The 17,844-nt window shown below is 34.4% G+C and overlaps 2 protein-coding genes across 2 annotated transcripts; one reads left to right on the top strand and one right to left on the bottom strand.

Moving 5' to 3' along the window:
- The first annotated feature begins 7,065 nt into the window (after window positions 1-7,065).
- Window positions 7,066-7,638, top strand: LOC107404285 (uncharacterized). The gene has a single exon (XM_016011234.2). It carries the CDS (start codon window positions 7,066-7,068, stop codon window positions 7,636-7,638), a length of 573 nt encoding a protein of 190 aa, XP_015866720.2.
- A 1,975-nt stretch (window positions 7,639-9,613) lies between these two features.
- LOC107433117 (F-box/kelch-repeat protein At3g23880-like) lies at window positions 9,614-10,822 on the bottom strand. Its single transcript, XM_016044372.2, has one exon. It carries the CDS (start codon window positions 10,820-10,822, stop codon window positions 9,614-9,616), a length of 1,209 nt encoding a protein of 402 aa, XP_015899858.2.
- Window positions 10,823-17,844: the final 7,022 nt, after the last annotated feature.

Below are 17,844 nucleotides of genomic sequence, written 5' to 3'. Positions count from 1 at the left end.
AATAGTTGAGGAAGTTTTTTACCAAATTAAATTCTAATTATATAATTTTTAACAATTTTGAAATAATAAGTTATCAAACACTAATCAAATTATTAAAAAAAATTAATTGTTGCTTTAGTTTTTAATTTAAGACAATCCCAAAATTAACCCTTAGCTTTATTGTTATATCGTGCATAGGAATAAGTTACTCACTTCTACGACCGAGAGGTCGTACGTTTGAAGCACCAGAATAAAGGAAGGAATAATTGTAAATGATAAAAAAAAATTTTAATTTTCTAATTGTTTGGACCATCTATTCTCTGATATATTTATTATTATTATTATTTCAAATAATGATAATGATGTAGTACAAAAAAATAATGATAGTAAATTTGATAATTTGATATATTGATTGGAGGATTGGAACAAAACTAAAATGCTAAAAATGCTATTTTTAGGATAAATCATTTATTCTTAAAAATTTTAATATGGTAAATAATTATTTATGACTAAGATTTGAGTTCAAATTTTAAATAGCTTTAATTGCCTTAATGAAATTGGATAATCACTTATTAGAAATTCGTCTGAACTAAAAATACTTCAACGTATAGAGTATATACATCCTTTATCTCGCATAGAATAGGAGGTAGAGTGTACAAACTTAGTATACCGAAGTTCCTCTCCGTTGAAACCCACTAAACCCATTGTAACTAGAAAGAAATTAATAAATGATATTTATTTTTAGTTTTTACTGGAAAAGTCAAATGAAGTTTTGTCTTGTAAATGATTTTTTGTTTAGAAGGGCTCATATAATTGGAATTATACATGGTCCTTCTTTTTGCAATGAAAAAACAACTTTATATAATTCCATAAACATTTAAAATGATCAAATATCTATAATGTATTTTTCCCTTTTTTTAGTTTTTAAAATTCAAATTTTATTTTGGTCTTCTTCTTCCTAATAATTTCTAACTAATTGCTATGTTGTTGGTGCTGCAAAAACACCGTTGACCTGTTGAGTGCAGCAGTCACCAAATCTGCTGAGTAGAAGAAGCAGCTATATAACATGATGCTTTTTACTTTAAAGTATATTATTGGAATCTCTGTATATTTTACCCTACTTGTATTCAATACAAATAATATTGTTCTTGGCCTAGAAACATCAGTTGGCCATTATAATATTGGGTCTTACCATTTTACTCTTAAGAGTTAGGATTGGATAGAGAAACAGATTCCAATAAAATTAGTCAAAAATAAAAAAATTGAAACATCCAATAAAAATATTATTCAAATTTAAAAATTATAAAAGAGATTTTTCTACAGTGCGATTTGCACTTCTCTCGATTATATATTCTTGTTTAGAAGGGCTCTATAATTGGGAATAATTTAGGAATTTATTGAAATATAGATAAATAATTTGTAGTAAAATCTTTCTTTAAAAGGAGAAAAACGTGGGGGAAGAAAAATTATATAATGTAAAAGGAAACACCAAGTTTTAGGCCCACAATTGGGTCCAGATGTTTCTCAGATAGCTAAGGCCTCAAGCTTAACTTACTCAAAGACATACGATTTTTTTATCTTTTAAATATATAATATTTTTCACTTATTTCAAACATCAATTATTTAATTTATTATAATTTTTCAAACCTTTTACGGATTTTATTGGGCCGCTGATTGAAACCAAACCCAAATGCAAAACCCAAGTTCGATGCGTGTTCGTAGACATTGGATTATGGGCCTAAAATTGCTACTAAAAGCCTACATCAGCGTGATTCGTCCATTCCAAATCCAATGGACAGAATCCGAATCCATGCAAAACCTGAAAATTCAAAATTAATCTATAGTTTTTTTTTTTTCTTATTTTATTTTGATATCTGGGGATTCGAACTTGTGAGAATTGGGACAAAAAATTATTGCAATAAAAAAAAATATTATCCCAAATATATAGAAGATCTATTTTTTATAATAATAAATTCACATAAGACATAATAAATTAAAAATTCAAAAAAAAAAAAAGAAAAAAGAATTGGATCTATGTGCATGACTTTTTTTTTTTTTTTATGTGTAATCCCCACAACATTTATGGATACAAAGACTGAACGACAAATACAGTATATTTAACAAGTGCGTAGATTTTTTTTAAAAAAAAAAAAAAAACAACAACAAATACGTAGATTCAATTAAGTCGTTCCACATCTAAGAGAGAGCAACATATATAACTTGTATATATAATTTTTAATTACATGTGCTTAGCTCGTGTATTCTATTTTATTGATGATGATGTACATCACTAATTCAGATGAAAAAGAAAAAAAAAAAAAACATGAAAATTGCACGATAATCAAATTAACCGGGTAATCGGAGGCATCTATGGGTAATATATAAAAGGGGACTTGGACAAGAGGCATTAGCATGCAAAAATATTGATTGCCCAAAGAGAAGAAAGTAGTGAGAAAACAGAGAAATAATCAATCAACATTAATGGCAGCGATGGTGATTAGGAAGCTGATTTTGGTGGTGATCATGGTGGTGGCCATGGCGTTGATGGTTAGCTCTCGGGAGCTCAATGATCATGATCATCATTATCAGTTTCTTTCAGATTCTCCTGAGAGAGTAATTGCCATAACTGAAACCACAACTACAAATCCACGCTATAACATAATGTATGTTCCAATACCATTAGGTGTTCGATACTGCACCACGGAATATCCTTGCCCCACTGGATGTACTTGCTTAAAGTATCCAGGTAATTGGGTTGGAACCTGTCATTGTCCATCCTAATTGATCAGCAAATGCATACGTATATGCAAGGTGAGATGGACTGTAATATCTCTGCTCCAGTTCAAGAATAATGAAGATCCACCAGTCTTCTTGTGTCTGTACCTTTATGTGAGTGTGTGTAAGATGTGGAGTCATATGTGTCATCTATATTATGAATTCTGTGTATGAATAAATTGACATACGGTACATCATCTATGTTACTATATATATATATATATGAAATGAATAAATTATGTTTGTGTGTGTTGTGTAATATTTTAATAAAATATGTATTATTTTATCAATAATATTAGAATTATTAAAATATTGATCAAATTTATTTTATTAAATAATGTGATAATATTTATTGATTTCTTTTTTTATTCAATTATTAATTTGAGGATCCACTTATGTTTTATTTCAGTTTTGTTTATATGCAACTTTTAAGTTATCTACCTGTCCTAAGCAAGGAAAAAAAAAATAAAAAATTGTCTACTTGTCTTGCAAATATATGTGGACTTAATCTGTATATGTTGACTGCACCATAATCCAAAAACTAATCGGATATTTTATTTACTATCTGGACTTAATCTTTTTATTTTCCTTATTCGTACATAGCATTTTAATTTATTTATTGTGTTTTTGTAACACCCCGTCCCGAACCATGTTGGAATTTTTGCACGTTGATCGAGGTTGACCGTTGGCTGTTGACCAAAGGGTCAAAAGTTGACTTTTTGATCCGGTTGGAATTCTAGGTTGACTGAGGTACTGTTACGAAGTACACGTTGGCACGAGTTCGTAGACTGGTAGCACGTTGAAAACGGAGCTACGGTTTGAAAGTTATGAGCAAAACAAGTTGAGGTCCAAACTGTCCAAGGGGTGCCGGAGTTGACTTTTTATTCATGCAAGTTTGAGCTTTGACTCATGCGTGGTTGTGAAGTGCTCGTCGATACGAGTCCGTAGACTAGTGGCACGTCCGATTTGGACATGTGGTTTGAAAGTTATAAACCTGTAGAGTTTTTCAAATATTGTATTATTTTAATATTATTTTTAAACGCGTAACGATGTGCCACGTGTGACTTAATAAAGGTGACCATGTGTCACCATGGTGAAATGCCACATGTCAGCCATGTTTAAAATTAAATTATTTTTATTATTATTTTAAATAATAATATTATTATTTAATTATTTTTATATATTTTATTTTATTTTATTTTCTTTTTCTTTTTCTTTTTCTTCTTTTCCCCACGTGGGAAAACACCCTTCTTTTTTTTCTTTTTTTTTTCTTTTTTTCCTTCTTCTTCCCCGAGCATCAAAACACAAAACACGCACAGTTTTTTTTTTCTCCCATCGGCCGTCTCTCTCTCTCCCGTGTTTAACTTTTCCGGCCACCCATACAGTACACGCGCCGGCCACTGTCCAAGCCCACCACCTCGCAACCTCAGCCACCAAATCTCCCGGCCAGCCGCCGCCGGACGCGCCCAGATCGGGTCGGCGAAGTCGCGGCGGCGAGGTGAAATTTTTCCGGCGATTCTCGCCGTTTCCGACCAACCCAGCCCGACCCATACCTCTATTCCACCATTTTCGACCCCTCTGAGTCCATTTCCGGGGTTAGATTGCCCAAAATCCCTACCGTTTGAAAGATCCCTCAAGTTTAAAACCGGCCAAAGCTTCCCGACCAAATTCCGGCCACCTCCGGCGGAATTGGGGTCGATGGAGACCGGATTGGTAATCTTCGTTCCACGAGCTTCGATTCGGTATATCATTCGTCTATTTTGGTTAAAGTTTGTGTTTGACCCCCCGGGCACCGGGTATTATTTACCCGAATAAAATATTAATTTATTTGACTGTCTGTGAATTTTGTTCTAGGAGCACCGGTGAGTCGTGGAATTGATCTCATAGTGGATCATGGTTTAATTGCGTGCTCCAGGTGAGTGACCCACCTTTAAAAATATTTTTGGGGTAATTAATTATATTTATGTGGTATTAATTTGATATCTGTAATTTGTGCTCATGTGGTGTATTATAAATACAATCGGGAAAAATATTATTTTATATATATATTTACCCATTGGTGCTAAATGAAATTTTGGGGTCATTAGAAAATTTCCGATTATTATTTTATTGTGATTAAATGGTATTTATTACATATGAGTAAGTATTTTCAGTAATTGCTTGTGTCTGGATTTTATATCATTTTTGGGCAATTAATTATGTTTAATTGGTATTTAAATTATGCTCATGTGGTGTGATTTAATTATGGTTTTATTGTGGTTTAATTTATTTATTATGCATGAGCAAAGTATATTTCGGTAGTATTTGTACGTGGTTTTCAGTATTAATTTTTCGGGCATAATTGGGTTAAATATTTTACGAAAATATTTGTTTAAATTTTATAAATTATGCCCGTGGTATTTTTATGGTTGCATCTCGTACTTCGAGAAAATTGTGGTTTGTTGGTTATCGATGTTTCGTACCGGTTTGGTTAAATAAAAATATGTGGGATGGTAAGTGTGAGAATTTAATGTATTTCCCACGGTAATTTTGGAAAACGGTATGGTTGGTTAATAATGTTTATTTTTAGACGCACTCATACAGTATTGGTGTTCTGGTGTATGGTGTATGGACACGTGGTAGCGCGCGGTTATTATGTGGTTTAGCGTGCGGTTATTACTTCACCCGTGAGTTGCCATTGGACCGTGGGCAGGCAAGGTTATTGTTGTGCACAGCCGCCCCCCTCCTTGGCCGGGTTGATGGTTTTAGCAGCGGTACTGTCGGGACGCCGAAGTGACCGTTGTAGGTTTCTCTCCTTAACCCCCCTGCCAGTCGGTGCTCGGGACGCTGGGTATCGGAGGGCATCACCGGTATATGGTGTGGTGCATCGGTGTAAATTGTAAATAATGTTTTAAACCTCAAAGGTGTTCAAAAATTATTTATTATAATTTATTGCAGTTTATTTATATTTGGGGTACTTATTTATTTATTCGTTGTTTATTAAATTATTTGATCCCTTGGTTTTCGGGAGGTACGAATACCGGGTTTTGTGAAAATGTTTTAAAAGGGGAACATTTCAAACGGAGTGAATAGTGAGGGTTTTGAGAGAAATTATTACTTCAAATGTTTATTTATTTATTTGTTCGGTATTGATTTATTAAATCCTTTTATTTGGTATATTATTAATATTAAAGGTGTTTAGTAGATAGGGTCACTCACTGAGATGATTAGTATTTCACACTCTTAAATTCCGTTCCCTTAGGTCCAGGTTGGAGACGTTGATTGTCCGGGACGAGCCCAACGTCTCAGTTCGTTGCTGAAGGTTCAAGAAGTTTTTCTTCCCTTTTTTCCTCTCTGTCTTGTATTGCTTCCTTATCTGTCATTTTATAAATTCCACATTTATCTGTATAATGCTCTGTATACTGTATTGGACGTGTAGTTGTTCTTTATTTATGCACTGGGTTGTTGCTATGTTTATTTTGAAGTGCTGAAATTTGTGGAACCAATTTGTAGTTTGCGCGAGGAATAAGGGGATGAGTATAGAAGTGTATTTTCAGTGCAGGTAATTTGTGGTAAGTAAATCCCTTAGGGGAGGCTCTGCCGGATTTTCCATTGGAGGGTCCGGTAGGGTTTCCCTGGGATCAGGGCTTATCTAGGGTTCCGGGGAAGAAATTCTGGACGGGTCTTGACAGTTTTAATAGGATTGGTTGACTTGTTTGTTGCATATAAATATAATACCTACTTTTTGGGATTGATTATTATAGTCTTTAGCCAAATTAGCAGCAGGAGTAATTCTTTATATCGATCCTCATTATGGCCAAGGAGTAAGGAGTGATTGATCAAGTTGAGATTTAACAAGGAAGGGCACCCTACACTGCGAAAATTTTGTTGTGTTTATTGCGTTGTGCATATGAATTTTGGATTACACATGATAAAAAACACACAAAAAAAAAAAAAAAAAACCTCTTAAACCAGAAGAAAGTCCATTGCTACAAAAGGTTTAATTTAAATAAAAAATTTCATTTTATTTTCCAGCTGGGTAAATTTCTCCTCAACGTTTAGCCTAACATTTCATCAAATTATGTAAATTTAAAAGATTAAAAAAAGATATTTAATTTGTTTTTTTATTATGTTGTAAATGTATGATTGCATAATAAAAAAACAATCGTACAATCAAAAACGCTATACAAATTTTCATGGCTCAAAAGGTAACCATGTCCTGTCCAAAAACATACTAAACGCAAACAATCAAACATATCAGATGTCATTGCTCGAACACACTAAATGTAAACGTTCAAACACACCAAATGTCTAATACACAATAGATAAGATATGCAAAAGATATGTGCCATTGATGAAGAAAAAAAGTACAAAAGGAAGGCTGAGCAGAGGGAAAAAACTGCTGAAGAGAACAACAGAAAAGTAGGTTTTTTTGTTAAAAAAACAGAAAGGTGGTTGAAAATGAGTGACAACAACAATAACAATAACAACAATGAATCTGAAAAGGAACCATCAGAGGAAGAGGAAAATAGTGAAGAAATAGAAAAATCTGAAGTAGAAGAAGAGGAATCGGAGGAGGAGTCGGAGGAGTATAAATACAGTGATGGCAATACTACAGATTCGGATGAGCCTAAACTTGATTCCTTGCCGACCCAATCACTCTCCACCGATCATCCATGTTATGAAGAGTATATGAAGTCTGGAGAAGACTATGAATCTTACCTCATAGATTTCGATCCTCGGACACGAGTTCCACCACTGAGAAAACGAAATGATCAAGTACCAGCATCATCTCAAGGACCAGCGGCGGCAGATCAAGTGGCACCAACACAGCAGGAAGCTAGCAGCAGCAGCAAATCAAGGACGCTCTCCTCCACTGGACATCCAAAGAGGGGAAGGAAATGATGTAAGGCAGTTGTTGCGGAGTAGCTAGCAATGAGTCAATGTTATTTTGCAGTGTTCTTTTAGAAGGTTATTAGTTTATTTTCTGGCATAGATTTCAATTTCAGTTTTCATGGCTCTATGTGGTAATGTAGTAAGGTTTTATGCCAATGAAGTGTCTCTGTTTTTAGTTGTTGATTATGTGGTATAAAAAAACGACAACAACAGCAATAATAATAATTAATTAATTAGTTTACTGCTTTTATGCTTTCAATTCTACAGTAAACCAAACCAAAACTTCTGTTCTGCAAATATATTTTGAACAGATAGATTTATTATGGCTGCACTACAGTCCCAAGGGACTTTATTTAATTTCTTCCTAGCTCTTCTCTGTATTAAATTCAAGTGTTTACAATGCTTAAACGTTTGTTGGGTACAATACGATTTATTATGTACCTCTATATATCTATCTCTGCAATGTCTCTGAAATAAGTGTCGCTAGTGGCCCCTTTCATAGGAAATACGAATTATTAGCTAGCTCCAAGGTATCACAACTCTTCTCAACTTCAAAATTTGTAACTTCCCTTTGTTTATTAATCAATATTCTATTCTATGTGGATGATGATAAGGACATCACAGGATTTATTAAGACTTAAGTAATTCCTGAACGTCTAGAGCCTTTCCAACTTTTCAATATTAATTGGGAATTCTATAAACTATTAGTGGGTGTTTAAAAACTGCAATGACCACCCTGCTGTCAGCCTTATGAATGAACATTTCTCTGCTCTGTATTTTATTTTATTTTTCAAATTTGCTTCGTTCCAATCGGATATCAGAAATAACTAGAACTCATTCATCATGGACAGAATTAGTATAGTTTATTATATGCTTTTCTTAAAAAAAATAGAAGTCCAAATGTATATTTGCCCAAGGTAGTGAAAGTAACTCATCAAAAGAGAGAAAGGTCAAAAAGGGGAAGAATAGAAGCGTTGCTCTTGCTTACTCTGCCTGAGGTATAATTGATTGCAAAATTTGTTTTTGGGTCCTATTCCTCTTGTTCCAAGCTTCCAGTTTCTTTTATTTGTGGAAAGTCTTCTGTTTAGAGACTTCTCCATTTCAGCTGACATATACTTTGGTACCTTGGTACCTTTATAATGTTATTATTGCAAAATTATGTGGTTGTGTAGGGCTTAGAATGCCACTTTCCGCCACTGTTCCCTGACTGCTGCCTATATACTTATATATAAAACGTTCATCTTCACAGAAAGCTCCAATTCGAAAGGACAAAAACACAAATTATCCATGGCCGGGCTTGGAGATAAGGTTTTGTGATTTATCCTAGACAGCAGAAATTTTGTTTTAATCTGTTTAATGTATGCAGATCATTCTAAACTGAAGCCTTGAGAATTAGATAATCTGGATTTTCAAACATATATCGTGTAACCTTTTCAATCATGATTCAGACATTCATCACACTTATTATATGTGGCTTGTAGATAAGGTCTTATGATATTCGAGTGTTTCTGTATATATGGCGGTGTGTAACGCATGCACATGGCAGTTGCACATGCTATGTACATTATGCATGATTCAACAAATCTATATGGTGCTTATTTGCAAGTGTACATTTACAGCAAGCTCCATTGCCATTCATCAGATTCGTTAAGCTGAAATCACTTTAAGAAACTCAGTCTGCTTAAACTGCAAAACACATAATGTGCCCTACTTTTATTACAAACATATGCACACACACACACACACACACATTTGGTGCATTATTTTGAGGCTGCAAAGATATCCACCTACCTATTGTTAAGTCTCTTTCTCAGGTCTTACTGATTTCCTTTTTATGTGGTAATTGGTATATAGATCTCTCTTCTCAAACAAACCAAATGATTAAACTGTAAATGTTGAACAACTTATAATATAAAAACAAAATTAAAATTAAAAAAGAAAGGGTAGGATGGAATCAAGGAACAAATGTATCAGCTTTCACATTCTAGTATCTGTTGATGCCTACTCCTTTCCTTAATCCTAAAAGAAGTAGGCTTTCTGAATAAGTGAAGGTCTCACGAACACGAATATGTTTATCAACATCAGAGTCTTCGACAATATGTGTATCTACCTCTCTGATACTCTTCCTCTGCTTTACATCATCGTACACAACGATACTGTAGGAGAAGCATTTGGAATTTTCCATGGAATCTTGAAACTTCCAGCAAAGAGTTTCACCATCCAATCCAATATCCAATGGCAATCCAACTTGCGGATCGTTTGGCACTGAAAATTGATGAACCCATGTTGTTGTCTGACCTAATTCCTTCATCATCACCCATGCACTGATTCTGCATTGAAAATTATTCTTTTGTTCATCATCAGAAACAAACACAACAAGTGAGTTTTTGAGTGATCCAATGCACACGACATATTGGTCATTCTTAACTACAGCTCTTGGCAGCCTTGTTTTCCGAATTTTCTCATCACAAAAATCAAACCACTTGATCAATTCCGGACTAGATTCATATTTCTTACTTGGTATCCAATAGAAAGAACCATTGAAAGATGTGGTACACCCGGTACAAATAGTAGGATAGGTAGATTCATCATCAGCATTGGTATCATTCTCTATCACTCTCCATGAATCTGCATTAAGAGAGTGAACCAAGTTGATTACAACATGATCTACATCATGATTTTGCTTACTAAATTTCGCGAGCAAAATATGGAAAACCTTATAATCATTAGTTGTACAATCGAAACCAAACCCTGAAACACAATTTTTATAAGTAATGTAATATGGATCACTAGTGATGATATCCGGAGGTAGAATTTCCTTGACTAGCCTAATGGAAGGATTCCATATAAATGTTGTGGGAAACTTTTCCTTCTTCGGCCGGAACTCTTTTGTCAAGCAAAGCAAACCATGACATGCACCAACCAGTTGGAATTTGAAGTGTTTGAAAGGAAAATCCAGTTTCTCTATGAAATCAAACCTCTTATCTAAACGTGTTATTTCGCATCCTCCATGGTTGATTAAATAACCAGGTTGGTTTTTGGCTGACCAGTCGGCATGCTTGGAAATAAATCTAGGAGCCGTGACGATTGCATTCAAGGATTTGCAAGCAAATCCCAGTTTGACAAGCGTTTTCACCGAAAGTCTCCACAATACATGTTCTTCTAGGACCTCCTCTGGAATATCACAAAGCATTCTTGATCTCTTCAATTATTACGCATACACGTTTTCTCAACGGCTGAAAAGGCTGCTGCCTTGAGGTACAAGCAGCCGGGGCGGTTCTCAAGCTAATTAGAAAACGAGACACTAGGTATACGGAGAAGAAGAAATACCAATTTTTATTGAAATAGCAAGGAAAAAAAATGTTTTTTTTTTCTTTCTTCTCCTTTCTTAATTTTTTAAAACGCATTTTTTTAATATATATATATATATAATTTTTGAGAACATATAAAAAAATTAATTATTTTCCATTATTTTAAAGGTAGATTACTATATTAGTTTTATTTAATTGTTGCAAATTAAAAAATTAATTATTGTTTATTTTAATCGATCTAATACTATTATATCAAATAATAAAAAATAATAATTAAAATAACAATAAAAATAAATCTTAAAATCATAAATATGGTAATTATTTAATAATTTATGGAAGTGCTTAACCTTAAAACATATAGTAATACCTAATTGTAACTTTGTGGTTTTTTTAAAAAAAATGTTAAAAAGATTTAAAAATTAAAATTTCAAACTGAAAAAGAAAAAAAAAAGGCGCACCTTATGACGCCAGGTCCCTTTTTGTAATTTTCTTTTTTTGATAAATTAGGGATGAGAGATTCAACACAAATATTAACTTTTTCACAATTTTCTTTTCTGAATAATAATAATAAAAAAGGTCCAAACAAGCATGCCTTCAAAAAAAAAAAAAAAAAAGCCTTAATAGCACAGAAGCAAATGAAAGCAAACCACAACTATAACCATTTTATATTAATTTGATACAAATTAATTATAGCCCATCTTGATCAAATTTTTTCAAAATACCAACCCTTTTACTGATCTAACTTAATTAGAGGTTACCATAACATGGCGTGGCCCAAAATATAAGTTGTTGATAAAAACTTTTAAAATCTCTCATATGAAAGAATTGAAATAATTATATAAAAGATAGAAAGAATATAAATATTTCTTAATATTTATAGTTTTCCGTATGAGAAAATTGTTAAATTCTTATCAAATAAAAATATAGATATAAATAAATATGAATTGGTCATTTTAATCACATCACATAAAAAATTATGAGAGCTTCCATCTATGTGTCTTTCTCCTATTTTTATGTGAAATATTTGATCGAGTCATTGATCAAGTTATCTTCTTACAAGGCATATTTAATATATTTATTTATAGTAAATGTATTTCTTTAGAGTATTAGATTATATTTTTTTAATAGTCTAACCATTATTAAAATTTTTGTTTATGTATTCTGGAACTAAATACTGATAATACAATCAATTAAATAAAAAATTTTTAAGTTTTTTTCCTTCTTTTTGCTATAATCTTGTTTGGCTAAATATTAAAGATCTTTAATTCATATTACTTTTATGCATTTATTTATATTGTATAGTTATTAAAAGTTTTTAGTTCTTCATCTGAACCATAATTGAGAAAATATTAACTAAAATTAGTAGTCAGAATAATTATATTGTGCTTGGTGATTATGAATACTAATTTTCATTTCGTAAAGATTTTGTTTTTTGACAGAAGAAACATTTTATTTTCTTCTAAGAAGTAAAAAATAATGAAAAAAATTACCAACTAAATTTTTTTTTAGATTTTTCACTTGAAAATATATTTGAGCTACTTTATGTTTGATGCTGGTGCATAGGGCAGAAGCTATATTTTTTGTTATTTGATGGAATTATGATTCAATAATGATTTTAGTTTATCAGGAAACAACAAATTAAAAATAATGTATACAACATGATTAAATTGGATGTTGAAGTTGTATAAATATAGTTTTAATTTAGCTTACACGGCCAAATTAGAGTTTTTTGATGAGTCTGATGACGTTCATAAATATATAAGCATTTGGATGAGTACTAGGCACTGGGGCTTCTTTCAATATAAAATGCTTGTGGGGTAGTGATCATAAATACGTACTAAACACACATATGCTTTAGTATATACCCTTTTCTTTCTCAAGTGTGTATATATAACAATATTGGATTCATTACAACCCTAATCAAATAATGTTACTTAAGTTTTCAAAATTGTGAGTACAATAGAACTCTAATCCAATACTACTAATGTTACTTGGATTATAAGTTTCCAAAATGCAGTCCATTAGAACTCTAATACCAATAATAATGTTACTTGTATTATAAGTTTCCTAAATTGGGATTCCATCTATATATATTTCCCTGTTTCCAAGTCAGAGCTCTCATATCTTTTCCTACAACTTCCGTTGCCTTAATCTTGAAGCTTCCCATGGCATTCAAATCGTTGTTCTGCATTCTTGTTTTGGTGGTTCTTCTCTCAACCCAAGCTGAAGGTAATAACAACAACAACAACTTCAACTTGGCAATTGCATCGAAATCTCTCTCTGACAAGGGCTATCATGCAATGTCCATGATCTTGGACGTGTTTTTCAAGACTCGCGATGTTTCTGAATGGTTGTCCGGCAATTCCACGCTCACTGTGTTTTGTCCTCCTGACGGTGCGTTCTTTTCCTCCAAATACCCACAGCCGCCATTCACACTGCTTCAGTATCATGTTGTGCCTCTGAAACTCGACATTGAGGTTCTGGCATCTCTTCCTCATGGTTCCAAGATTGATACTCTGCTTCTTGGCCATCCCCTGGTTGTCACTACTCTACAAAGCGATGAATATGCATCCCCCAATGGTGTCAAAGTCACTGAATGGAATCTTTATAATGATGGAGGTTTGATCATCCATGGCGTTGATAACTTCTTTGATCCTGCTTTTCAAACCCTGATATATCCCTGGTTCGATTTGAAGAATGATATCCACGCAGAAGAATTCGGCGGATTCTCTTCGGTGATAAGAGAATTAAAAGATAATTGGTCTCTGCTCTTGGCATTAATGGTGGTGATTGGTTTGGGTCTAATTGTGCTGCGCAAAGATAAAGAAGATGATTATGAGCGTATACAGCATCAGGAGGTAGTTGATCATGTTCTTGATGTTAAAGCTGTTTATGTTTTGTAAATTAGTTCAATTAAAGGTGCAATTGGGGTTCCTGGGTTTAATTATCTATAATTAATTCCTTCAACGTCAAGAACCAACCGAGTTTAATTTGTTGATTGTAAGCTCCTTTTGTTGTACTGTCACAGAGGCTTAATAATAAATTGGTCAGAGAGAGAATTGAAGAGTGGATGTAGGCTTATTATAGCCGAACCACTATAAAACCTTGTCTTCTTTATTTATTTATTTATTTTTTAATTTTCTTTTGAAGATTCATGATTGATAATTAGATATTGCACAAAATCAATGAAATATTTTAATAATACAAAATGTTGTAGCATGATTAATTAGCAATTTTATAGCAATTTATTAAGTTCTCTAGGTTTATGCATACATTGTATAAGGAGCAGTGGGCTATATACTGTTCAATTTGTCAGATGTTATCCTTCAATATTTATTATAAAGAAGCAACAAGATGTTTTATTTTTTAAATGGTTTGACACAACAAAGTTTCATCATCTTTCAAAAACATTACCTCCCAATTAGTCTGATCACCATGAAGTTGCAGTTTATCAGCTAAATTTTTACCTGATCTGGTTTCGTAAAAAAACAACAAATCAACAGTAGCATCAGCAATGAATTTTCTGGAGTACATAAATGGTTCGGCTTTAATTAAAAAAATATAGTGAAAAAAATTGTCCTAATACTATATATATTTATATGTTATAATGTAAAAGCTATATATATATATATATATATGCTATATATATATATATATATTTTAACAAGATTTATATTTTCTAACACTCGATTAACAAGGTAATCTTTATCCAAAAAAATAAAATTAACGGGGTAATCCAAGCAATAATAATAATAATAATAATAAATTAAAAAGGAAATTGTACAATGGCCAGGCAAATCAGATAGGGGAATTTGGCCCAATGCCCCTATAGGGATGGGCTTCACGATTTTTACCCTTTCATTTGCTATCTTTTTTTTTTTTTTTTTTCTACCATTTCAATTTTTAATAATCCCAAAATACCTTTATATCCAAATTAAATATTTTTACTTTTTATTTTATTTTATGTTATTTCTTTTTTTTCTTCACCCGACTGTTCTCTTCTCCTTCATCACCTTTCCTTAAAGCTGGCTCATCTCTTCTCATTCATCCATCAAGCTTTCTTCACTTAGTTGCCCTTTTGCCAAACAGCCCCATTTTGTCTCTCTGGTCACCAAAATTCCATACAAAGAAAAAAATTGATGGTTTGGAATTCGAAATTAGGGTATTGTGAAGAAGGAGGATGTGGATTTGTATACGAAGCTCAAGGGTGGTACTGCATGGCGGAAGCAGATGCCTAAGCTTGCTGTTTCACTTGGCCTCTCTGATAAAATGCTTGGTCTGTTTGCTTCATTTTTCCTTTGACTTTTCGATTTGAGTGGTTTCTAGGGTTTATTTAAAACATTTGTGGGTTTTTTTTTTCCCTGATTGCCTTTAGGATAAGTTGGAATCGAAATTAGGGTTATTTTTTTTTTTTTGGCTATTTCTGTAATTTTTTTCCTTATGCTTTTGTAATTTTTGTTTTAGGTAGTGTTCGGTGTGCTATTTGACGGTCTGATAATGGAAATCGGCAGGACTCGGGAATGGAGGACGGGGATTTTGTGGTGGAGACTTACATTATACATACTCTGTAACACCCCGTCCCAAATCGCACGTTGACCAAGGTTGATCGTTGACCGAGCGGGTCAAAAGTTGACTTTTTATTTATGGGGAAATGAGCTTTGACTCGTGCATGGTTGTGAAGTGCTCGTCGATACGAGTTCACAGACTAGCGGCACGCTTAAAACGGACATCCGGTTAAAAAGTTACGGACGTTTGAAGTTTACTGGATACAGTAATATTTTAATGTTTTTGAGTCGGTGAACAGTGAAATGCCACGTCTCAGCTTCTGATTGGTCCACGTGGCATGAACAGTGTCACACAGGGGTTTTTATTTGATAAAATTCTCGGGGAAGAGAGAGAAAGAGAGGGAGGAGAGAGAAAGAGAGAGAGAGGATCCGACGGTCACCGGAGATTTTCAAATTTTCCGGCCGATCTACAGTACACGCACCAGCCAGAAAGTTTCCCCTCCCCATTTCCGGCAAAACCTCCAATTTTCACGGCGATCGGCCGCCGGACGCGCTCGGATCGGACGTCCGAAGATCGGCAGCGAGTTTTTCCCTCCACCGCCGGCCACCACCGATCGACCCATTTCTGGCCATTTTCTGACCACACGCGCCAGCTAGCCTTCATCCTCTCCTCAAGTCCGGCCGACCCACCAAGTTTCACGGCCATCGAACCACCGACGCACCGGGATCGGAGCGTTTTCCGACGAGGGGCCGGAAATCTTCAAACCGTGATTTCTCCACCGTCCGGCCTCCGTTTTGCTCATCACCGGTCCAGTTGGATTGCTCTCCTCACGATCTACAAGTTTGCAAAAAATCACGGCCAACGGCCACCGCACGAGCCGCCGCCGGCGACGGTTGCCGGTGACCGCGGCAGCGCGCCGGAAAGTACTGTTCCGGCGAGTACCCAGTTTCCCGGCCGGCTCCAGTCTACTGTGTTTGACCTCCTGAACCTGAATCCGACTTTCGTTTCCACCAATTCGCGACGGTTTGGGAGAATTGCGGAGCCGAAATCTGAAAAGTTTTCCGGCGAGATTCCGACCCCGTCGGGTCCGATCACCGGAAAGTAAGACCGAATCAGTGATCCTCATCACGCGAGCTTCGATTCAGTATATAACTCGCAACCTTTAGATATCGTTTGGTGTTCGCTCCCCGGGTACCCATTTGGGAATTACCCGAATAAAATATTAATATTTTTGGTTTGTGCACTGTGGTTGTTTAGGTGCGCGTACGAGTGGCGGAGTTGATCCCGATGAGGATTTTAGTTGATTTACGCGCTCAAGGTGAGTGACCCACCTTCAAAAATTATTTTGGGCGATTAATTATGTTTAATTGGTATTTAAATTGGTATTTAAATTATACTCATGTGGTGTGATTTAATTGTGGTTTTATTGTGGTTTAATTTATTTATTATGCATGAGCAAAGTATGTTTCGGTATTAATTGTACGTGGTTTCAGTATTAATTTTCCGGGCATAATTGGGTTAATATTTTATGAAAATATTTGTTTAAATTTTATAAATCATGCCCGCGGTATTTTTATGGTTGCATCTCGTACTTTGAGAAAATTGTGGTTTGTTGGTTATCAATGTTTCGTACCGGGTTATTAAATAAAAACATGTGGGATGGTAAGTGTGAGAATTTAATGTATTTCCCATGGTAATTTTGGAAAACGGTACGGTTGGTTAATAATGTTTATTTTTAGACGCACTCATACAGTATTGGTGTTCTGGTGTATGGTGTATGGACACGTGGTAGCGTGCGGTTATTATGTGGGTTAGCGCGCGGTTATTACTTCACCCGTGAGTTGCCATTGGACCGTGGGCAGGCAAGTTTGTTATGCACAGCCGCCCCCCTCCTTGGCCGGGTGATGGTTTTAGCAGCGGTACTGTCGGGACGCCGAAGTGCCGGTTGCAGGTTTCTCTCTTTAACCCCCCCCCCCCCGCCAGTCTGTGCTCGGGACGCTGGGTATCGGAGGGCATCACCGGTATATGGTGTGGTGCGTCGGTGTAAATTGCAAATAATGTTTTAAACCCCAAAGGTGTTCTAAAATTAGTTATTATGATTTATTACATTTTAATTATATTTGGGGTATTTTATTTATTTAATTGTTGTTTGTTAAATTATTTAATCCCTTGGTTTTCGGGAGGTATGCACACTGGGTTTTGCAAAAATGTTTTAAAAAGGGAACATTTCAAACGGAGCGATTGGTGAGAGTTTTGAGGGAAATTATTATTTTCCAACAGTTGTTATTATTTATTTATTAATTGTTGGTATTTATCCAATTCCCTTAATTGTTATTATTATTAAAAGTGTTCAGTAGTTAGGGTCACTCACTGAGATGATTAGCATCTCACACTCTTA

This window comes from Ziziphus jujuba, chromosome 1, assembly GCF_031755915.1.
Source record: "Ziziphus jujuba cultivar Dongzao chromosome 1, ASM3175591v1".
In the NCBI taxonomy this organism is placed as follows: domain Eukaryota; kingdom Viridiplantae; phylum Streptophyta; class Magnoliopsida; order Rosales; family Rhamnaceae; genus Ziziphus; species Ziziphus jujuba.
Note: the sequence above shows the minus strand (reverse complement) of the source record. Positions and strands in the feature narration are given on the sequence as shown.